This window comes from Cornus florida, unplaced genomic scaffold, assembly GCF_030987335.1.
Source record: "Cornus florida cultivar Cherokee Brave unplaced genomic scaffold, ASM3098733v1 CherokeeBrave_3.0.0_Hap2_Chr08, whole genome shotgun sequence".
In the NCBI taxonomy this organism is placed as follows: Eukaryota; Viridiplantae; Streptophyta; class Magnoliopsida; order Cornales; family Cornaceae; genus Cornus; species Cornus florida.
This window is the reverse complement of record NW_026775578.1, coordinates 12,932,325-12,956,112: the sequence shown is the minus strand read 5'-3', so window position 1 is coordinate 12,956,112 and position 23,788 is coordinate 12,932,325. Positions and strand designations below refer to the sequence as shown.

At 34.5% G+C, this 23,788-nt stretch overlaps 2 protein-coding genes across 2 annotated transcripts; both read left to right on the top strand.

Moving 5' to 3' along the window:
* Positions 1–2,867: 2,867 nt before the first annotated feature.
* Positions 2,868–8,499, top strand: LOC132268412 (transmembrane emp24 domain-containing protein p24beta3-like). The gene is made up of 4 exons (XM_059769262.1): positions 2,868–3,095; positions 6,362–6,548; positions 6,787–6,894; positions 8,208–8,499. Exons 1-4 carry the CDS (start codon positions 2,874–2,876, stop codon positions 8,339–8,341), a joined length of 651 nt encoding a protein of 216 aa, XP_059625245.1. The 5' UTR covers positions 2,868–2,873; the 3' UTR covers positions 8,342–8,499.
* A 2,956-nt stretch (positions 8,500–11,455) lies between these two features.
* On the top strand, positions 11,456–22,559 carry LOC132269448 (uncharacterized). Its single transcript, XM_059770634.1, has 11 exons — positions 11,456–12,301; positions 15,276–15,540; positions 16,443–16,602; positions 16,736–17,495; positions 17,577–18,006; positions 18,122–18,303; positions 18,765–18,924; positions 19,348–19,578; positions 19,683–20,033; positions 20,784–20,885; positions 21,963–22,559. Exons 1-11 carry the CDS (start codon positions 11,793–11,795, stop codon positions 22,224–22,226), a joined length of 3,414 nt encoding a protein of 1,137 aa, XP_059626617.1. The 5' UTR covers positions 11,456–11,792; the 3' UTR covers positions 22,227–22,559.
* Positions 22,560–23,788: the final 1,229 nt, after the last annotated feature.

The following is a 23,788-nucleotide window of genomic DNA, read 5'->3' as shown; positions in this document are numbered from 1 at the left end:
AATTTTTTTCTTCATTTACAGTATAGCACAAACTAGACCATTTGAGATCCAATCCTATCACACACACACTCTCTATCTAAAGCAATTAAGCAAAAGACTGACTTTGAACTCTGAAGAGTTCTTTGATGGCCTTTCATTGGCACTCGAGACCAGACAACCAGTAAGAGCAAAACAAGAGAGAGGGTGTCACAACATACACGTCCCGGTCCCGAATCTTAAAGGAGGTTTGATCACCCCTTTCCTTTTTTAATGGAGAAATGGACAAAAGCTGGGGCATTTGCTTCTAGGTAACGGACTGGAATTGAATTGGATCACATAAGATGTTCATTTTGTCTGTCTGTTAAAGGGTTAGGGTTGCACATGCTGCTCATGTACATAGTCACAGTGTAGGTGTATAGTTGGCATGTCTTATGAGTCCGTAAAGTGCATTACTATGAATGTTCTTCCTACACGACATTTTTTAAAATAAATTTCATTCAATTTCAATTCTGAAACACCAATTCAGTGCTCTCAAACATAAGTAACAATTCTAAGACTAGAGTCCACTTACTATTACACTAAACAACGACTTCTTGTGTGTTTTTTTTTCCTTCCGGAGCCATTTTGCTTACCATACTTGAAGCAACCTCCCAAAAGATCTCGAGCACATTTCAATATTTCGCTTTCCTAGAAAATTTACAGCTAAAGTATGGTCCCATAATTGAAATTTGGTTGAATGACATTGGGAGGCAATCTTCGAACATTGGCATGTTATCTACTTATCGAGAATTAATCATCTTTCAAACAACCTTGACTATGTCTATAAATCATCAATGACACTGCTGGTACCAACTCAGAATCTACAATGTCCAAGGATCCATCGGGCCCATTCCAAGTCTCCCCAGCAGAGCCCATTTGGTCACTCTTAAAGCAAAATGGTGTAAGCATGTTGTGTTTGGGAAGTTGAATTTGTGCTTTGAATTTGAGATTTGAAGAATAAATTTTAATTAAATTTATTTTAATTTTAAATTCAAACCTCAGAATCGGTGCTCCTAAACATAATAATAAAGTAAATTTCATTGACCTTCGTTGAAGTTTGAACAAATTACACACTAATAGACCATTTAATTTTTGAAAAATAATATTTTTGACAACAAGTTTATACTGACAAAAAACCGACATCCATGCGGCACTAAGCTATTAGTTTTCTTTGACCAAACTTTCTCCCTACATTCTTAATTTTTCCGGCAACGATGTGCCCGTGGCTCTCTCTGACTCCCTGCTTCCTCTCTCCCCCTGCATTGTCAAATTTTCAATTTTTTCAAACTTTCTCTCACTCCTTTGCACAACCCTCTACTCTCTTTTCTGATTTTGGGCTCATCCCTTTTCTTCTTAATTGAAAATTTGAAAAAGATCTAATATGTTTTCTTTGGATTACCGGCCCCAAAAATCAATTTTTTTATTTTATGCTTTCAAATGGAGTTCCACGTGAATATAGTTCTTGTTCACTCTCTCACTCCATCCGTGTGTCTTACGTCAACAAGGGCATATCAAAATAGAAATTTTTGCAGAAACTTTATATCCATGGCAACAAGAATTGGATATTGACAATATTTTGTAAAATATATTGATAAATAATAACTGATTCAGAAACACTAACCCTAAATTGATCGACAAATTGTGAGATATGCAAATTGGAAAGGAAAAAAGTGGTTATAAAGAATTGCATATTTCAAAATTTCGGCAAGTAGTGATTTTTCAAATGCAAGAAACAAGAAAATGGAGATGAATAGTTGCCGATGCTTCTTGTAAAGATGAAGATGAATGGTGCTGATATATGGATTTTAAGGTGCCCATAGTTAGAAAGCCACGTAAGAGTCGTATTTTGTTGATTGTTTATTAGTTGATCGAAATAAAAGCACTCTTCATTTTTATTACCTTAACCTTTCTTAAATCTGCTTGTGGCTACCAAAAAGTGACTTTTAATGTGAAAAGTCAGTAATACTTTTATACTACTGTAATAATATACAACATTGTATTCCAATGTATAAAACTAATGTTGTCTATAAGGGAAGGGCAATTATCATTTATAAAATTTGGTCAACAAGTCTATGGCAAAAAAATTATAGGAGTGTCCTTAAGCATACGCATCAAATCTGAGGGAAGTGAATGTAATAAAAAATGAACCATATATTCATTTGTAATTTGTTCAAAACTCAAGAAAGTTTAGTGTAATTTACTTATAAAAATATTTACTCATACGAAAATTAAAATACTGGACAAATTTGTCCTTTACAAATTAAAAGAAAGGATATATTAAATTGACATTTAGGCTTAGTTTGTTTGGACGTAAAATATTTTTTAGGAAATATTTTTTATTTTATGGTGTTTAGTTGTCGTAAAATATTTACGAATAAAAAAATATATATTAAAATTTAACAAAAATTATTTATCCATCAATTTTTGAAATTTTCGGTAAGTTATTTTATATATCCTGCCCGATAGACTTAACCTCAACCACGATGTAAAAGTAAAAAAAATATTTTACCACAAAAAGAAAAATATTTATCGAAAGGAATATTTTACGTCAAAAACAAACGGAGGCTATTAAAAAATATAACATAAATTACAAATGAGTTTTATGGTCCAATAACATTTTCCACTTATGTTAATAATATTTGTTTAGAATGACATTTTTGACATTAAAATATGTGTATGGTTAATTAAATTAAAATCTATTTTAAATGTGAGAGCAAATTAGTAGTACCGCATGTAATGAGACAGGGTCTGCAATTTATAACACCCTAATTTCATTTCATTTTATAGTGCTGTTTTGTTTTTCTTGTCAAAAACGCGAAGCTTTTGAGTATTATTAGAAACCTGGAATGAAAACTATGGAGAGGGGAGAGAGAAATAGGTGGTCGAAGATCTGCATGTTGGTAGTGCTTCAACTGTTGGGCTCCGTTCGCAATCTCTCGGCTCTTTCGATTACAGTGAACGACGTCGAATGTGTGTACGAGTACGTGCTATATGAAGGCGACACCATTTCCGGGAACTTCGTCGTCGTCGATCACGACGTGTTCTGGAGCTCCGATCACCCCGGCATTGATTTCACCGTAAGCCAACGCTCTCTCTGTCTCTCGTGATCTCCGCTTAATCGTTTTGATCTATTGAATCGAATCCGTGTAACTGGATCTTTGTGTTTGATATTCGTGTTTGTTTTCTTTAATTTTTTTTGTTTTTGTTTTTGTTTCGTTTTGGAAAAATAATTGATTCATTTAGTGTTCTGGTTTGATTTGTTCTAATTTCTGCGTTAAATTTAAGATTTTCTGCAACTGAAGTGCTGAATTAATTGTCCTTGATTGATGCATGTTGTAGAGACTCGAATTAGCTTGATTTTTTTTTTCTTCTTTTATATGTCTCTTAATTTGCAGATACGATAATCTATTGCTTGAATTTATCCTCTAGAATTCTATTGAATATGAAAGCATAAATCACTGGGAAATGGTCTTCTTTTTAATAGTTTTTTTGTGGATGAAATGAGCATTAATCAAATTTGTTGGATATATAATAATATTTAATAGTTTTAATTCCTGCGTGTCCGAATTCTATTTTTTCTTTGGATTTTTTTGTTTTATTGTGTATCCGTGTCTCATTTCCATATTTGTGCTTCATAGATGAGTACAGAATGGAGCAATGTTGGGTTCACAGGGCAGCTGCATTTAAATTTGTGTACATATTTTACAATAATCAATTTCTATGAGTGAGTCCATTATTTTTTTTTAGGGTAAAGTACAACCACACCCCACCCCACGAGATTTGGCAAAAAGACATTCAGAGGAAACTTAATTATTTTTTGGACAATGACACTCCCTGAAAGTTCAAAAATGGACAAAGATACCCCTTTATATGAAAAATTAACTAAATTACCCTTTGACCGTTTAGGAGACATTTTTAACTTTACAATTTAATAAATTGGACTAATCTATCCTCATGAATAATTTATGCATAAAAAAAGTATAAAAAAAAAAACTTTATATTGTTCACACTTTTTTTTTTTTTACTTTATAAATGTCCCAACTTCTTAAAAATGTGGACTTTTAAAATGATTTTTTTATTCATACATATATTTCAAATAAATTATATTTTGTTATTACTTCTTTTCTTTTTCTTTTTTATTTTTAAATTAAGATGCTTAATTCTTTCATTTAAAAAAATCAAACCAATCTCTTTTCCTTAAAAATAAAAAATATGGTACCAGTATAACTTTATGTATCTTAATTTATATATCAAATATTATGCATTTTCCAACATAAAAGAAAATAGGTACCAGTATATCTTTATGCATGCCTTCATTTTTTTCCCTTTGTTTTATTTTTTTTTCCCTTTTATATTGGGAAATGCATAATATTTGATATATAATTTAAGATGCATAAAGTTATACTGGTACCATATTTTTTATTTTTAATGAAAAGAGATTGGTTTAATTATTTTAGATGAAAGAATTAAACATCTTAATTTAAAAATAAAAAAGAAAAAGAAAAGAAGTAATAACAAAATATAATTTATTTGAAATATATGTATTGGATCAAAAAATCATTTTAGACGTCTACAATTTTAAGAAATTGAAACATTTATAAAGTAAATAACAAAAAAAAGAAAAGAAAAAAAAGTGAACAATATAAAGTTTTTTTTTTTTTATTATTATTACTTTTTTTTATGCATAAATTGTTCATGAGGGTAGATTGGTCCAATTTATTAAATTGTAAAGTTAAAAAAGTCTCATAAACTGCTAAAGGGTAATTTGGTCAATTTTTCATGTAAAGGGGTGTCTTTGTCCATTTTTAAACCTTCAGGTGGTGTCTTTGTCCAAAAAATAAGTAAATTTCATCTGAGTATCCTTTTACCAAAACTCAAGGGCTGTGGCTGTACTTTACCCTTTTTTTTATGCTCTATATATCAAATTTCTCATTCTCTCTCTGTAACTCTAAAGCTCACTAGGTCACCCTCCAAAGTATGGTTACGTAACTCAAAAAGATCTTCGTTAGTATGCCAATCTATATTATGTACACACTTTTTTAAAATGTCTTGCGAACTGATGAGTCAGGATCCTCAGATGTGGGTATGGGATGTGTTCTCAACATGTTGGTTGAACATGCACCTCACAAGCACATTCTATAATTAAAGGCTAATAAAGAATTGTATAAAGCCTCTTATTGTGTTCATTTTCTTACATTATTGTTTCAACAGGAGTGAAGTGCCTTTTTTGAACATTTGATGTTATGTAAAAAATGTTTATTTCACTCTAGAAAGTAAAAGAAGAAGATCAAACAATATGGACAATGTTCTGACCTCCTTGGATTTGAGAATTTGATATTAACCAAGTCCATGGAACATATATTCCAAATTCATGTAAAATGATCTAGCATAAATAATATATAGATGCTTCATTCATATTTTCCATACCTTTGAACCTGCTAGGGCCAAGCGCTTCCCTGCACTTGCTGCTAGTCCCACACTCCCACTTTTGCTTAAATTCCCACGATGCAGACTCCATCAGAAAGAAATAGATTTGCAAATAGCACGTTCATATTGCTCATCGTTCATTTCCACCACGCCAACATAGCTGCCATAATAAGAAGCTGGTGAAGCAGCTAGAAGCGTTCGCTTCACGCCCTTTCATTCTTATTCACGAATGAATTGGGAAAGTCAACAGATAGATTAGATTCTGACTTCGTAGAGCCAGTTTTTCCTTCTTAGTGTCGAGTTACGGGAATCCCTACAGACCCCTGTTTGTTTGTTAGGATTCCCTGCTCGACCTCTCTCTTTGTCTAGTGGCGTTTCCACATTTAATATAATAAATAAATTAGGTGCCACATGAATCATGGAAAAATATCTGATACATCAAATCTCATTAAAAAGATAAAGTAGTGCCACATTAAGAGAGTTTGAGTAGCCATGTAGTTTTATGGTCGATAGATTGGGTATCAATATATTAACAAACTTCTTGAAATTGGAAAGCCTTCCTTATACTGTAAAATATTGCAAGTGCCTAAATGTGAAACAGCAGGATGTGAATATTGATCCAACCTTTTGCGCAGGGAAGAATGGGCTAGAAAAAAAATTGCTAAATGGCGTGTATACACCATGTGGGTAGAATATATATATATATATATATATATATATATTGTTCTCATAGTTTGTGTGGCATAATTGCACGCTTCTTGGTTAGATAATACTGTAATTTATCAGTCATATATTCATCACCTCATCTCTCATTTGAAGACATTTTTAGTTCTCCAGGACATCTTTACATCTGGCAATTTTTTTAGTTTATGAATGTCAATCAATCATGATAGGTCTACCTTTGGGTTTGATGCAGGTGACATCTCCACAAGGTAATAAGGTGCACACATTGAAGGGAACATCTGGAGACAAATTCGAATTCAAGGCCCCAAGAAGTGGAATGTACAAATTCTGTTTTCATAATCCTTTCTCAACACCAGAGACTGTCTCTTTCTACATACATGTTGGCCATATACCCAATGAGCATAACCTTGCCAAAGATGGTTTGTTCAATTCTTTTGTATATATTTTCTTGTGAGTGCATTTCCATTCTAATATATTATAACCATATTTCAAGGTTTCTTATCGTTGACTGCTGCTTCAACATGAACATTTAAATAAATTGCTGGTTGAACTGAACCCTCTTAGCCAAGTAATATCTTTGAAGCCAATACAAGACACCGATATTTTTGTCATACTTAATTTTTTTTTTTTTTCCCTTTATGTGGTTGCTTGTTGCAGAACATTTGGACCCTATTAATGTTAAAATTGCTGAGCTGAGGGAGGCACTGGAATCTGTTACAGCAGAGCAGAAGTACTTGAAAGCACGTGATGCTCGTCATCGTTATAGTAAGCTGTTTTCTTTTCCTTGAACTGAAGTGGTGATTGAAAATTTATGCAGTCATTCAATTATGTAGAACTCTCATGTTAGTCTCTTTCTCGATGAGTTATGGCCCTGATCTTGGCCGTTGGTTCCATTTTGTTAAAAGGTGTCATACATAGCAACTTTAATATCTAGATGATCTTTTATGTGTTTGTGGTGTACTACAGAGGGCATCCATATGCAACCCATCTGTGTGTATGAGCGTGCGTGCACGCGAGCGTGCGCGTGCCATGAACTGAAGAATGTTCTTCAGTAGTGGAAGAAATGTATACCGACAATAATATTATCATATGTGTCTTGTGCATCAAAGCATCACAAATTTGAATTAGTTTATTCGGGTAAACTTTAAATTTTATATCAATCAGGTTTTATACATGTTGTACACTAAATATTAGGAGAATATCCATCGCTGCATCACATGATATGACAGCCACTATGATTTGAGTCCCATGATGGGCAAACAGAATCTGAAATAATGATTTATAACATCAGTGAGGGCAATCACTTGGAAAAACTAATTGTAGATGTATGGGTAAGCAGATTCTCAGTTCGAAAAGGCCAAGCTCATGTTAGATTTGGAAACATACTGGACGCACCAACGTCAACCGACTCAACCATTAGAAATGTCACACAAATTACGATTTTCTCTTTTTGCTGCATGTAAAGGGTTAATTTGGTTCAGACACGGTGATCCTTTGGTATAACCTCTCTGATGCTTTTGGTAGGGTTTTATTCGTTTGAATGAGCAACATGGTGCAAGGATGGAATTACTAACCATTTGGCCATCTGCATATTACAATGAGAAAAATGAAAAAATAAAATAATAAAATAAAATAAAATAGGAGTTAAATTTAAAGAAGGAACTGTGAGGACTTGGGTAAAACTGTTTCATTCAGTCATGGAATGCTAGTCACATAGTGCATGACTTGCCTAGAAAGCCATTGTATATCGGTTATATTGTTTCGTATTTACCAGCAAGTACATATGTCCTGAGTTTCGCACAAATGATTATTTTAGTTACCTTTTACTTTTATGAAATTTGACTTCGTTCTTCAGGTTAGTTAGAACTATATATTTTTTCCAACATCGGACTAATTATATATTATGTCCCACTTTTCTGTAGTGCGGTCTCCTGCTGCTGTTTAAGTGTAGATAAATACCTAGATTACGTCGATAACAAGTTGTTGTTTTTATTATTTTTTTTTTAAATTTTTTTTCTCTCGTTGAGATGATTGTTAACTGAGCAATCTCATTCATTCACCGTCTGTTTCTGCTGCAGCAAATGAGAGCACACGGAAGCGTGTCATATGTTACACAATCGGAGAGTACGTTTTGCTGGCTCTTGCAAGCGGACTGCAAGTCGTGTATATACGCCGCCTGTTTAGCAAGAGTGTTGGATACAACCGGGTTTAAGCGATCATGTTGAAGCTACTTACCTGGTCTTACCATCTCTTTATAACAAATGGGCAGTAGTGTTTGAACCGTCTAAAAGACGAGTTTAGAGGAACACATTTTGTGCTTAAACAAATCAGTATTCTGGTTCGTATTAGAATATTTTTTAAATCATAAGAAATGGGTTAGAATATTGATGCCGTGTTCGGTGTGGTTTTGTGATGTGTGGAAATTTTCAATTCAATGTTCCATGGTCTCTCTCAGAAATATACTTTGCATGAGCAATTACCACTGCTTTGGATTAAGAGAATTGAAAGGAAAAGGAGGAAAAAAAAAAAAAAAAAGATAAACAAGGAGAGCTTAATGCGTTGAACAATGTTTTTTTTTTAGGATTAGATAGCAGAGGATATATGGGAGAGTTGGCGAAACTTACTGTGTTCCTAGTTCCTACTTCTCGCAACAAGTAGTGATTTTCTTTACTACTCATGCAATAAAACAAAAATCAACCATTTTTTTTTTATCATTTTATTCTTAATTTCTTGATCAAACACGACTAACAGTTACTATTACCCTTCATAATGTGTGCTATGATGCTTCTTTGGACTTTTATTTGTAATTGTAATATTATACTCAGCCTGGCATAAATCTTTTGTCCTAAACTAAATTGACACTCCTGATTAAGAAGAAATTGCAAAAGACATCTCTCAATCAAACTACGAGCTAGAGCTAGTTCTAGGAATAGGGCATTATTTACTGGCCTAGTTGATAAAGTGTCTAACTTTTCGAACAGTTGTGCTTTAGGAGGTAGTTTCGAATCTCACAGTAAATAGCCCCTTTATCCCTAAAAAGAAAAAGATTAAAGAAAATTTTGTTACTTTAATATTAGCATTTTTTTATATTTATATTTTATTTTGGAGAATGTTAAAATAGTGGAGGATCTAATATATGTGGCGTGGTTATACAGAGTGAGATTGGAACGAAAGAGCACGTAAACTATTAGAGTGGGAGCACGGACATAATGTAAGAAGAATTGTGTGACTTAAATTGGGATTGTCATGACTATTTCAGCACTTGAGTGTGCAAGTCCACACTAAAATTTACAAAATTCAAAGGTTGCGTCGTGATCTAAGTCACACAATTCTTTTTAACGGATGTCATTCTCACGAGCGCACTCTCATTTCCATTCACACTCCGTGTGATTTAGATTTTGCCACTTTTTTGTTTTGCTCCCCAATTTTCTCTTCCTACTCCGTGTGATTTAGATTTTGATGCTTTTACGCTTTCACTTCTGAATTCATTCTTACTATTCTGTGTGGTTTAAGGTCTGCTTGGTATGAAACTCTGAGAACAAATTTTTGTTTTTATAAAATTGAAAACAGAAAAAGTATAAAAAAAAACTCTGTTCAGTTCAATTTTCTGAAATCTAATTTATAAAAAGGTTTGTTTTCAGATGTCTTTTATAATTATCTGAAAACAGTTTTCTATTATCTGAATTCTTCGGAACTATTTTTAAAGTTACAAGTTAAACAGACTCTTAGGCCCATTTGGCATGTGATATGTTTTTAGTCAATACCAAAACAATCATTTTGTTGTAAAAGTGTTTTGGGTATAAATTAGAACCATGTTTGGTAACGAAAAATTGTTTTGGGAAATTAAAAAATTTACTTTAGTTCCTCTGCTACCGTACCAAAACACCCAATACAATCAATTTGGTAATTTAAGCCAAAAAAATATGATATGTTATGAACTATTTCAAATCAATATCAGTCGTCCAAAACATGATATGGGTCTAGATGTAAAAATAAGGGTAAATTGTATTGAAACCCCTTGAGGTTTCGGTCAATGTCATTCAGATGCGGGTTAATGATTTTTTTAACAATGACACCTCATGCGGTTTCAAATGTCATATTTGCCCATTATTATTTAATTCAATTAATTTACAAAATATTAGCCCTTTTAATTGACAAAACTACCATCATCAATAAACATCTTTCTCTACCCTAATCTTTAACCTTTTTTTTTTTTTTGGGTTCATTTTAATACCTAGCCACCAATATTCTCTCTTTTTTCCCGATCTCAGACATGGCTGCCTTTTTTTCCACCTGTTGTGGTGAGCCTGGATTGGTCATAGCTGGCTATGGTGGTGTTTAGGTTATTAGGGTGGTTTTTTATTTTTATTTTTTCTATTGTGGTCGTGGTGGTAGTTCTGGTAGCGTATGGATGTGTTGGTGTTGGTGTCTTGGTGTGGTGGTGGTGGTTCCGGTGGCGTTTAGGAAATAAAAGTATGGGTTGGCTATGGCTGTTTTCAAATTTTATTTTTATTTTTATTTTTTGCGCTATTTGGGTGTGGTGGTGGTGGTGGTCATGGTGGTGTTTAATTTTAATTTTTATGTTGTGGTGGTGATTATGGTGGTATAAGTATTATTTTATATAAATTGAAGAAGTTTGTTTGGTACATTAAATTTTGGGAGGAGGTTAAATTTATAATTTCATGATTTAAATGAAATTCTTGACAAGTTAAGAAGTTAAAAAATAATTTTACATAATTTTAGAAGTATAAAAGGTGTCAATACACAATTTTTTAAACCTCAGTCAATGTAAAAAAAAGTCATTGATGGTGACATTGGCCAAACTCTTAAAAACGTATGCGTGCAATTTACCTTCCTTAAAAATAAATATTGAAAAATAATATAATAACTCATTTCAAACATCTTTAAATTTTAATGTTTTTGCACAAATAATATAATAACACATTTCAAACATCTTTAGATTTTTTTATTGTTTTCGCACGCCCTGTTCTCTTATTCGACTTCGGTCGTGTTGCGGTTTTTCGTAAGTCATAACTCGACATTATTAGCAAATACAGTATAAATGACTTGCCAAAAAGAGACATTAGCAGCAGACGATGATGTGTGAACCGACGTCCGTCCACGTGATTAACACGTGCTTCGTTATAATTTAGCGCTAAAATAACATTATCCTCCACTTATCCGGATACGGGACACCACTCTTTCTGTGAAATGTCATAATTACCATCACATATAAAATGAACTATATATTAAATAAGGTTACTTCTGATATTTCAATTCGATAGAGTCACTGCTCTTTGAATTCAAAAAGAATAAAGGAAAAATTAAAAAGATAAAAGAAAAGGAAAGAAGGGCTTGAACGGCCTGCCAAATACTTCCCCAAAACGTTCTTCCTCTAGATTCTAGGGTTTCTCTCTCCTCTCTCCCACACAGGAAGGAGCGGTTCTCTTCTCCTCCCGCTCCTCACACTTTCGATTCTCTATGACATACACATATACGCAACTCTATATATGTTTGTATAACTATATATACATCATCTATATGCTCTCGCATCGTCCTTTTCATCTCTCATCAAGTGATCTCCCGCTTCAACATAGCAAACCCTAACTAAAACCTCCTCCTCTCGCTCATCCCTGATTTGTATATTTAGATTTTATAAGCCAATGCGGGTATCAGATTCGGATGAGACGCCACCTGCAAATAATGATCGGTCGAGTGAAGTAGAAGAAGCCCAAGAACCGACATCATTGTTGACGGCTACGAGCGGAGATAGTTCCGATCATGATTCCATTCTTGATATTTCCGGCAGAAGCTTGGATTTTTCAGTTTCTAATGGCGCGGAGGACTCGATCGAGGGGTTGTATGTGTATAAGAATGTATTCAATTTGCTTCCGCGGTCTTTGGGCAGCGTCGGGGGGTTGAAGACGCTGAAATTCTTTGCCAATGAGGTTAATTTATTTCCGGCCGAGTTTAGGAACGTGGTTGAGTTGGAATACTTGCAGGTAAAGATATCTTCAATGGGTTTGACTGGTTTGCCTTTGCACAAGCTGAAAGCTTTGAAGGAGCTTGAGCTTTGTAAGGTGCCTCCTCGCCCATCGGCTTTTCCAATACTCAGTGAAATTGCTGGCCTCAAGTGCTTGACAAAGCTTGCTGTTTGTCACTTCTCTATCAGGCAAGTACAAGTACTTTTGTGATTGATGATATTACTGAAATGCAACCCAATTAGGCTTAATAATCAAACAATTACCTTTTTAAATGATTAGTCATGGTGTCACGACAGTGAGTCCAACTTTGAGCTATTTGGTCCCTTAGTTTATTATTATTTTATTATTATTGTACTTTTTTTTTTTTTATACGAGCAGAATGATAACTTAAGGTCAAATTTTAGCCTTGTATTGAAACTCTGGATTTCAAGCAGAATTGGGCAAGGGGTGAACTTAAAAAGGCTGTTGATTGAGAGATAATTATGCAGTTTTAGCCAGTTCCACATGTAAAATCTGCTGAGTGACTAGTTTAGTATGTTCCTGCTAGAAAATTTCCCCACAAATTCTCAAAGCGTATTCATCTTGTTTCACAATTAACTGGAATGCCTTTCTCAATGCCATACTTGTTTGTATGTGTGTAGTGATGAATTGGTCATAATTTATAAGCTTCATCATTTGATTGGCTTGACTGGCTTCTGCTATGCCTCCGACAATGTCTGCACTAAGAATAGGTTTTCAAAAAAGTTTAAGAACATCAGAAAAAATAGAAGCTTGTTATATCACAGGAATAGATTTAGAAATTATATTCACATTTGGATATGTTTCATGCTTGTCAACATACCTACTGTGCATACTAATCCAATTTTTTTTGGGCTTATTATTGAGCATTGAATATATTGTTACTCCATTGTTAGTAAAGCCCTTGAGGAAGCATGAACACGTGAATTTCATCAAAGAACTTCCCAAGTAGCTAACAACAAGAATAAATTAGAAGTTTATGTAATACATGTAGGGTTTAACAGGGACCTGTGATAAAGATTATGAAGAATAAATACGCCCGAAAATTATTCTAGATAAATTATATTGACTCTATCATGGTTTGAAAGTTGTAGAAGACTGAATAACTGGGGTGGTTGCCAAGATGTGAAAGAATCCAAGGGACTGAGAGTGAGAATATTATAAAATGAGCATTATTACTTTATTGAGCATTTTAAATAATAGTTGAAATAAGGTCAAATCTAGATCATTTTTCTATACTAGTGAGACATCAGTGATACATATTAATAATTTGAAACTCTTAAAATATTCATGCTATACTAGCTAAAAGCTGAAGCTCTGTAGAATCCGAAGTTCCACCTAATAGCCAGATATGAAAATAACAATAATGTCTTGTTGCTATGGCGTCCATATCGGTATATCTTACCTCCAATCCGAGTTGAAAGCTTTAGAAGAGAGTAAAATGTGAAGTAAAATGCTGAAAAATAATGTGTGTCCTTATGTTTAAAAATATTTGGCTGTAGTGGCCATGAAAAGTAATGTTTATAGCTGTTATGGGCCTTATGGTTGTGAATTTTTTTGCACTAATAATTGGTGCATAATGGACTCATATGTTTCTGCATTCCTCTAGTTTCATCTTATTTGGAAGTTCAAATGCAGTTTTCAAGAAATTTATTTTATTTACAAAAAATGTCTTATGTTCTGGAGCTTGGTTGATTAATCTTAGTGAGGCCATTCATTATTGAAGGTGTATAAGTATTGGAGTCTAGCTTGTGTGGGCTTTTAAATTAGCTTGAAAGAGAACTAAATTTTGAGCTGCTTTATGCTTACTGCTGGTGTCAGGCACCCATGGTTTCAGGCTTGTGATCACCATAAAAGCACTCTAGCTTGACTTTACGATTCATTTCTTTGATGTTTCAAGGCCTCTAAGCTGCAAGCTTCAACTTGCAACCTCTAAGTGGTGACCTCTTCGTCATGAGCTCCACCTACCCCTGTTGTATAGCTGTTTGATCTGCCCCCTAGAAGGGCTAGGTTTTGTTTGATAAAACTGAAAAGTAAGCACTGAAAATGTTAGGACTTTAAGTGTTATAATTTAGGTGATTATTGTAAAGTGAGAACTTTTTTGCTATATGTTTGAATTGTAAGTGTTAGTGATGATTGGAGTCTTCTTAACTTGAAATTTTATCAAATTTTTTTTTAAAGTTGAACTTATTCTTTTAATTGATATCCGAATTGCTTTATCTAACCCACTAATTTGTTCTGAATTAAGTATTGAATATAGTTTCCAGACAATGTCTTTGTATGTTCAACAGGCTTAATATACTTACCACTCCCATCTAGGTTCTATAATGGCTCTTAGGTAGCCCTATCTTCAGAAGCTCATCCTTTGTAGGCATATCGATTTCTCTCTATATTAAGCAGACTTATTATTTTCATTTCTGGAAAGGTTTATTGGTTAAATTTAGCTGGTTTATCTTATTTCTTTGCCAAACTTATTTTTTAGACCCCCTAGGCAGAATCGTCTTCAGCAAACGTTTTTGTCTCTAAATATATAGTGCTTATCTTCTATACACATTATATTTGGCAGGCTTATATCGCCTTCAATGGGTTTTATTGCACACTTCTCTGGTCGTGATCCATCATCTATGGAGATAGCCCCTATTTTTTTTATTCATTAACTATCTTGGTTTGGCTACAGACTTACTTGATTGCCTTCTCTACATGTGCATATGATCTTTAGCGGTGCTTCTCATAAATGATTTGTTTTTGGGGCTTCTTCTCCCAAGATAAAGTCTCACTATCTTCATTATGAGCTATTGTGAGGACCTTTCTTTACATATACTTGGTTTCCTGTTGCTTTATTTTCATTATACACTATAGGTTAGCTTAACTCTGACTTCAACGACATGTTCAAGGGCTTTGGTGTCCAGAAAATTTGTTCAACTTTAACATAGAATCATTCTATCAGATGACCAGAAACCAATTTTTGAAATTCTCCTTTTAGTTTTAGTCAAATGAATTCTAGGGTTTTTCAGTGTGTGCTCCCCAAAATATATAGCAACTTTTTGTTTGAGTTTTCCTAAATTTTAATCTTGGACCTTTGTTGAGGCACTGTGTTTTATTTGGGGAAGGTCATGATATTTTCTCTGTTGTTTTCTCCTGCAGATTCCTTCCTCCTGAAATTGGCTGCCTTACTAATTTGGAGTACCTTGATCTTTCATTCAATAAGTTGAGGAGTTTACCAACCGAAATAACTTATTTGAGTGCCTTGATATCCCTGAAAGTTGCTAATAACAAATTGGGGGAACTACCTTCCAGTCTGTCATCTCTGGAAAGATTAGAGAACTTGGACCTGTCAAATAATAGGTTGAAATCCTTGGGGTGTCTTGAACTTGGCTTAATGCATAATCTTCAGAAATTAAACCTTCAGGTACATATTAATCATCATAAACTATATTTTCCTTGGCATTCTCCCTGACTATATTACAAAGGTGTCTCTTGGTTTATTTTTTTCGGTTTTGTAGTTCATAATGATGTTTTCAGTTACATAGTTGAAGGGAAATAATACTACTCGTATTTGCTTTCCATTGTAATAAATATACGAAGTCAATATTTCTTCTTCACTCACCAAGCTTGATCCCAACTGTTTATTTCAGCTTTGTCAATCTTTTGTTAGCATTTTGCTCTATTTACGTCCTTTCTCCAACAGTCGTCATAGTTGATTATCTCTCTCCAATATCTGTGACCTTTTTTTTGTGGGGTGGGGGTGGAATAAGGTATGAAATCCGTAATCATGTAACCATGTTATTATTGGAACACGCGTCTAATATTTCCTACCTGGAAGCTGTGAAATTATAGAAGAATTCATCAAATTATATCTCAGTTTCATAAAGTGACCTGCTTTTTTTTGTTTGATATCTAATATTTTTTGTTCTTTTTTATGCTTACAGTGACCTAATTTTTTATTTAAAATTTCATCTAACTGCTGGTGTAATTTGACACTTGGGGTCCTTGGATACTTCTCCTACAGACTTATGAATCTGTGATTTATTTATATATTTAAATTTTTTGCATCTATATACTGGTTTATTTTTTCTATGCTTACCGTGACCTATTTTTTATTTTTGCATCTAACTGCTGATGTAGTTTGACACTTGGGGTCCTTGGATACTTTTCCTACAAACTTATGAATCTGTGATTTATCTATATATTTAAATTTTTTGTATCTATATAGTGGTTTATTTGTTTAGTTTTTATATCTTTTACATATCTATGTTTGGATATCTAATCCCAACCTTTTTGTTTTTCCCTCAAATCTTCATACTGTTCTAGAACAATAAGCTTCTCAGCTGTTGTCAAATACCCTCATGGATAAGCTGCAATTTGGAGGGAAATGGGAAAGACACATCCAATGATGAATTCATTAGTTCTTCAGTTGAAATGGATGTATTTGAAGGTGCCTTTCAGGAAATTGCTGACAGCCCTCGAAATAGTGAGTTCTATAGCAACTCCTCTCTGGCTCAACATTATTGCTATATTGATCCTTTGTTTTTCTGGATAGTGTTATGATTTTGTATCCTTTGTGGAAGAAACTTTAGATAATTGGAAATTTGTAACTGTTGTAGGATCTCATTCTGCTTCATCGAGTCATTTTACTGGATCTTCATCAAACAGTAGATGTTTTGCGTCAAGGAGGCGAGGCAAGGGGTGGAAACGAAGGTTTTATTTGCAAGAGAGAGCTCGTCAAGAGCGTTTGAACAGCAATAGGAAGTGGAAAGCTGAAGATCCTGCTGAGATATTGACTCAAAAAACAGAAGAGAAATGCAAACCAGGAAAACATCCTTTACTCGCTTCTGAATCTCCTGCAGAAGGTCCATCAGGTATTTTAGGTGATGACATTGATAATAAAGATTTATTTCCTGGAGAAGATGCTGGAGAAAATTTGCTTATTGGTGTTGAGGATGATGAAATCAGTTTGAAAAAGGAGTACGACGTAGAAAATTGCTCATGTGTCACACTTGAATCTGTTGAAGTATGTAAAGAGGGAAAAAATGACTGTACAGAGCATGATACATCCCGAAACTCTCGTTCGAATGCTGCTGATGTGCAAGAGGAAGGCTCATCTTTGGATTTGTCTAACAGTAATCCAAAGTCAAAAAGGCATCCTGATAGGGATCTTGACAATCCCAAACCAAGCAAATCTAGGAGACCAACTGACGATCACTCTGATCTGTCTTGTAAATATAGTAACACGTCATTCTGTAGCATTGAGGACTGTCTCCCAGATGGCTTTTATGATGCAGGACGAGACCGCCCCTTCATGCCGCTGAAATTTTATATTCAGAATCTACACATGGATTCGCGTGAAGTCATTCTTGTGGACAGGTAATTCCTTATGCTGGTTGTGCCTAACGTTACATTTTGCATAAATCTAATTATTTTTGGTTTTACTGATTTTTCCTTCAGGAAAAGGGATGAGGATTTAGATGCCATTACATTATGTGCTCAAGCATTAGTATTTCATTTTAAGCAGATTAATGGTTCCAACAGAGAAAAGGAACAGGTTGTTATTAATAATTTTCAGATCGCATCATTGCTTTCTCTTTTTGTGTCTAATCACTTTGGAGGGAGTGATAAAAGTGCAATAATTGAGAAGACAAGAAAAGCTGTATCCGGTTCAAACTACAGGAAGCCTTTTGTCTGTACCTGCCCAACTGGAAACAGTAACAGTATTCAGAAATCCTCAAAACAGAGTTCGAACACTGCAGAAGATATTCTTTTCCTTGATCTGTGTGAGAAATCTCTCAAGTGTGCAAAAACAAGGCGTAATTCAATCGTAGTTCCTATTGGGACTCTGCAGTTTGGTGTCTGTAGACATAGAGCCTTGCTCTTGAAGGTGATTCTTCTACTGAATAAGCTTTCCATTTTCTAGTTATAGTGATTTTTGTACTATTTACTTCCTTTTTTTAGTTGTTATTGGTTGACATATCCTCATATGGCTTCTGCTATAGTACCTGTGTGACCGGATGGAGCCTCGGGTACCTTGTGAGCTTGTTAGAGGCTATTTGGATTTTTCACCGCATGCCTGGAATGTAGTTGTCATCAAGAAGGGCAATTCGTGGGTACGCATGATAGTTGATGCGTGTCGTCCCCATGATATAAGAGAGGAGACAGACCCAGAATATTTTTGCAGGTTTGTGTTTTTATTATTATCTTCGTTTGTTTGTTTATGTTACATTCTTTTTTCTTCTCTTCATCTTTAGTTATAACATCCATTCGAAGATGATGTGTATATGGACTTTCTCTCTCATGTCAGTCTGTATGTTGTTTAACAATCAACAGTAAAAAGTTGATGCTCTTCCTCGTAATGTGATATTACACGATTTGTAAAATTGCTGCAATTGTGATAAGTAATTCGTTCTGGCTTGTGCAACATGGGTACTTAGCATGACTTCATAGTTTTTCTGTAGTATATGTCACCATTATGGGGTGATGTACATGCTGTTTTGGTGTGCCTTTATTTATTTTATTTTTTTGGTAATAATTCATTCCTGTCTAAGAATGAGTTTTATTATTGTTACAAAGTTGTGCATGTGTATATGTGCATGCATGTGTTCTTCATTGTAGTTTCTGATTGGTGTGCTGTTGTTTCAGGTACATTCCTCTCAGCCGGATTAATGTTCCTCTTACCACAGATAGCAATCCTGGTCCAAGATGTTTATTTCCTTCTTTCTCTGCATGTGATGAAATTGGCAAAGCTGCTTCTAGTACTCTTCTCCGGTGCAATTTTGGGTCAGCTGAGGCTGCAGTGAAGGTTTGTTTGTGATAACTTTACTGTGCATCTGTTGTTATTATGCATAGTTTTCCTTGGAATTCTATTTAGTCATTGACACGACTGCTTCATAATATGGTTCTGTAGGTTAACAGAGCGTTTTTGTGACCTTTTAATAACAATCGTTTGGTATACCTTCAAAAAAAAAACATTTCGTATACCATATAATAATCTTCATGTGGATCTTTTTTATTTTTTAGTTTCTTTTTATAGGTTTCAAAGATAAATATTTCTTTGTTTAGTTTCTTTTTATACGTTTCAAAGATAAATATTTCTTTGTTTAGTTTGTAGGTGCCAATGTATGTTTTCGATTTTTCTTCCAATTTTTCCTCATCATACTTAGACTATCATTCTAATTGTATTGAAATGGCTAATGTATGGCATGTCTAATTTATTCTGTTTCAGTTGCGTACTTTAGAAGTTTGTGGGACTTCTGTAGATGAAATCAGGAATTTTGAGTACAGTTGTTTAGGGGAAGTAAGAATTTTAAGTGCTTTGAAGAAGCATTGTTGTATTGTTGAAATTTATGGTCATCAGATATCTTCCAAGTGGGCCCCGTCATTAAATGGGAAGCCAGAGCGTCGTATATTACAGTCTGCCATCTTGATGGAGTACATCAAAGGGGGCTCCTTAAAGGTATTTTTTCCCTAAATTATTTAATTTGGCTGACTGACCTTAGTTACTTGATTTATCTTTTATTGTCTTGTGTCTTAATTATTGTGCTGCTTATTTTGTAACAGAATTATATAGAGAAGCTATCAAGAGCTGGTGAGAAGCATCTGCCAACCGAGTTGGCATTGTGTATTGCTAGAGATGTCGCATTTGCTTTGTCTGAGTTGCACTCTAAACACATCATTCATCGAGACATTAAGAGTGAGAACATTTTGATTGATCTGGATAGGAAGGTAGCTGATGGAACACCTGTTGTCAAGCTCTGTGATTTTGATAGGGCAGTACCCCTTCATTCTTTATTGCATACATGTTGTATTGCTCATACTGGAATACATCCACCTAATGTTTGCGTTGGAACACCGCGATGGATGGCTCCTGAGGTGTTTCAGGCAATGCATAAACGCAACATATATGGGCTGGTACGTTTTTTATCTAGTCAATTTATGATCTATTTAAAGTTGATGCTTAACATGTCTTTAAAGTTTATTACGATTTATAGAGAACTAAATACATTAATTTCATTTCAAAATGGTTTGCTAGCAAATCTGTTCATTGTTAAGGCATTGATGCATTATGGAATATCTGCAGGAATCAATATATACTGATTTATATCTCTGTGTTCTTATGTTTGTATATTACACTTCTTGCCTATAAGTGGCTTACATATGTGAGCAAAATTTCAATTTTCACACTTGTACGCAAGGTTGCGCTGTTCTCTCTTTCTGTTCTTTCTCTTCCTCTTTATTGTCTGATCCTCCAATTAATTTGTGTCCACTCCTTCAACTCAAGCATACCGTTGCTATCCCATTATAAACAGTAATTTTAGATAATATTTCCAAGGGGTTGCAAATGGATCTGCTGTAACACTAGATGGCCACATAGCTTGCTAACCCATTATAAACAGTAATTTTAGATAATATTTCCAAGGGGTTGCAAATGGATCTGCTGTAACGCTAGAAGGCCACATAGCTTGCTAAACCATTATAAACAGTAATTTTAGATTATCTTCGTCTGGTTACTTTGTTTCAAAATATGAATTAAATTTAAATCAGCAATGCATCCTTTAATCAGTCCCTACCCACTGAATTCAAACATTTGGTAGGTTTGTATACTAGCTATTATTACTTTGATTATTTGATTTGTAACAGTAATTTCTTGGTTGGCTGTAGGAAGTGGATATTTGGTCGTTTGGTTGTCTGCTTCTGGAATTGTTAACTCTGCAAGTTCCTTATTCAGGGTTGCCAGAATCAAACATTCATGACCTGCTTCAGGTACCCCTCTCTCTCTCTCTCTCTCTCATTCATTTGAATATTTTGTTTTCTCTAAGAAGAGTACAAGTCGAATAATATTGATCGAGATGGAAAGCAATCTTAACTTGATTTTGATTGTTATATTGAATGCTATATAACTGGAGTGCCTCATTAATGGTCAAAAGAAAAACTAAATTTTGATTGACCAATAAATGAAAGGAAAAAGCAATCACAACTTGTTTTGATCCAGTATGGTGATAAGAACTTTAGGATTTTGAATAGAGTTCCATCTCTCTCTCTCTTCACACACACTCTCGCACTCACAACTGCTGTAGTTTTATTTATGCACTTTTGACAGTTGTCAAGTTCTATAGTCATGTCATTATTTCATTGCATTATTATTTTATGACTGTTTCTCTGGGTTTGTAACCTGACCTTTTGAAATATGTTCAGATGCTAAGTTTGGCATATGCTTGAATTATGCTTTTGAAATATGTTTTAATGCTATGTTTTAGGGAATTGGATCCTTTGTTGTAAGCCCTTTTGTGCTTTAGCTGTACACGTTCAAAACAATTAAATCAAGGTGCAAAACATTATTTTATGCCTCAAAACACTTGTGTTGTAGCCTCCATTAACAATGGTTGCGTTGCAATAGAATTGAGGATGCAACACGAGCCTGTAATCTGAGCTATATAGAATATATCCCTATAGGAGAATGAAGAAAAAGAAATGACAGCATCGAAGATATATTTCTCTATATACACGGTTACGGTTATCCCCGACTGCGTTCCGTAAAAAGTGGCCCAAAAAATAACACAAGCCTACCAATACATAGTATAAAGGATGATGAATATGGAAATTGAGGATTGAAATAATGGTGATGTACCTCGATTTTGCAGCCTCGACAATGGAGGTTGAAACACGATGAATTGAGGTTGCAATGCCTTTTTTTATTTTTATTTTTTATTATTTTAAAACTCAAGATAATTTCTCACCTTGATTGCGTTCAACATATTTACAACACGCTACTACAGCACCAAAAAACGTATAGCAGGGGATCTGACAGAAAATAATATCATTGCCTTTTTTTGATTTCAGACAGGAAAACGGCCACAACTAACAGATGAGCTAGAAGCATTGGGTTCACTAGAGGAGCCTGCAATGGCTCAGTCAGGCACTCAGCTGGAGGGACCAGAGGCTGAATCAGATACTTTAAGATTTCTTGTTGATTTGTTCCGTCGGTGTACCGAGGGGAATCCAACTGATCGTCCAACAGCTGAGAACCTCTACAATATGTTACTTGCCCGCACGAGCACTTTCACCAGTTCAAGAAGTTTGGAACAAGAGGAGGTTGTCCTTTAGGTAATAATCCATCCACACACTCAAATTTTTGTAGCCCTAGAATGTTTAGAGTTATATTAGTCCTTTATCCCTTTCAGAACCAAATATTTGGGTTTTCCCAAGAGTCAGTTGTACCCTTCTCTCCTAGCTTACCAGTTAGTTTAAGAAACCTCACTAAATTATTTCTATTTTCCAGTATTATCTTGCCTTTAGTTGTAACCCCAAAACTATTTATGTAATTGAGAATTGTTGTTATATTCAGGTAGGTTACTTGTCCATCGTCACATTTGTATTCAGCTTTACTTCAAACTAATATACTTAAATTATCAAAGCACCCCGAATTTTTTATTTGCATGTTTGGACTCAGCTCTTGATTGTGGTCTTCAGTTCACTGATAGTAGGTTGAATTTTGATGTGACCTGGTTCTGTGTTGCTCTTTCAAATTTTGATTGGTTTGTTCATTTAATAGCTTACAGATCAATTTTTACTTTCCTCGTTCTCTGCAATAACTTTCAGCTGTCCAAACTATCTGTTTAGTTTTTCTGTTTGCTCAAGTCAGCCTGTTCCTTTCACCGAAGTGACTATTAATGATACCTTTTATTTTCCACCACGAAGATCTTTTCTGACTTGTGATTAGAAACGATGCATAAATCTTACTCCCTTCGATTACATTAGAGGATTTTCACGTCACTTGAGTGATTGGCTTTGTATTGTTGGTGATTCTTCATGCATGCATATCCCCATTTGAGGGATCTCATTTTGTAGTATAAGGTGGTGGTGCTAATGGAGGAAATGACATTGTAGGATTAAACTGTGGAATCTGTGTTAGAGCATTATTTTAAACCTTGAACTTACGTTGTTTTCAATTTCAGTTATGAAATTTTTTACCTAAAGTCTTTATTTTTTTAAATATTCCTGTCATGCGTTTCATGTTAGGGTCCTTGGGAGTCTGCAACGGGTCATGAAACACCTTGCCTAAGACCCATGCGTCTTTTACTAGGGTTGGAAAAAATAAATTAAACTGCCCCAATCCGGCCATGAATCAAGGTTGGGGTGAGTTGTTTAAAGATGCCGGTCAAAAGTTGGTAATTACGGGACAAAGGTGGGTCATTGAGTTTGGAACTCAGATAATTAGCGAATTCCAGGCCCATGGCGGGGAACACCCCGAATTTGATCATTGAAGGGGTTGGTTGTGTTGGACATAAATTCTGTCAAGCATTGGACTGTACCTGATGCAGATGGCTGGATGTCAGATCAAGCTTTGGGTTGCGAGATTGGGCTTAATTTTATGTTTAATTACACCAATCAAGTGGTGCCATCAACCCCAGTTAGACTGATCCTGTTTCTGCTGAGTGGTCATTGGAGTGTATTTTGGAGTTAAATTGGTGAATGGGGTGATTAGGGCTCAATGTAATTGTGAATGATTGATTCGATTCAAGTGGTGCCATCAACCCCAGTAGTGATAATAACCTCTAGTGCCCTATAAAAAGAAAAGTTTCATTGAGAACACAAATAACAGACTTGACTGAGATTTGAATTTAGATAAGATCCCAAACCATCATTGTCATTTGATCTATATAAAT

Coding starts and splice junctions, on each gene's coding strand:
- LOC132268412 (XM_059769262.1), top strand. CDS start 2,874: ATGGAGAGGGGAGAGAGAAATAGGTGGTCGAAGATCTGCATGTTGGTA. Junction 3,096..6,361: donor ACCCCGGCATTGATTTCACC/GTAAGCCAACGC, acceptor GGTTTGATGCAG/GTGACATCTCCACAAGGTAA. Junction 6,895..8,207: donor TGATGCTCGTCATCGTTATA/GTAAGCTGTTTT, acceptor TTTCTGCTGCAG/CAAATGAGAGCACACGGAAG.
- LOC132269448 (XM_059770634.1), top strand. CDS start 11,793: ATGCGGGTATCAGATTCGGATGAGACGCCACCTGCAAATAATGATCGG. Junction 16,603..16,735: donor TGCTGACAGCCCTCGAAATA/GTGAGTTCTATA, acceptor TAACTGTTGTAG/GATCTCATTCTGCTTCATCG. Junction 19,579..19,682: donor TCAAAGGGGGCTCCTTAAAG/GTATTTTTTCCC, acceptor ATTTTGTAACAG/AATTATATAGAGAAGCTATC.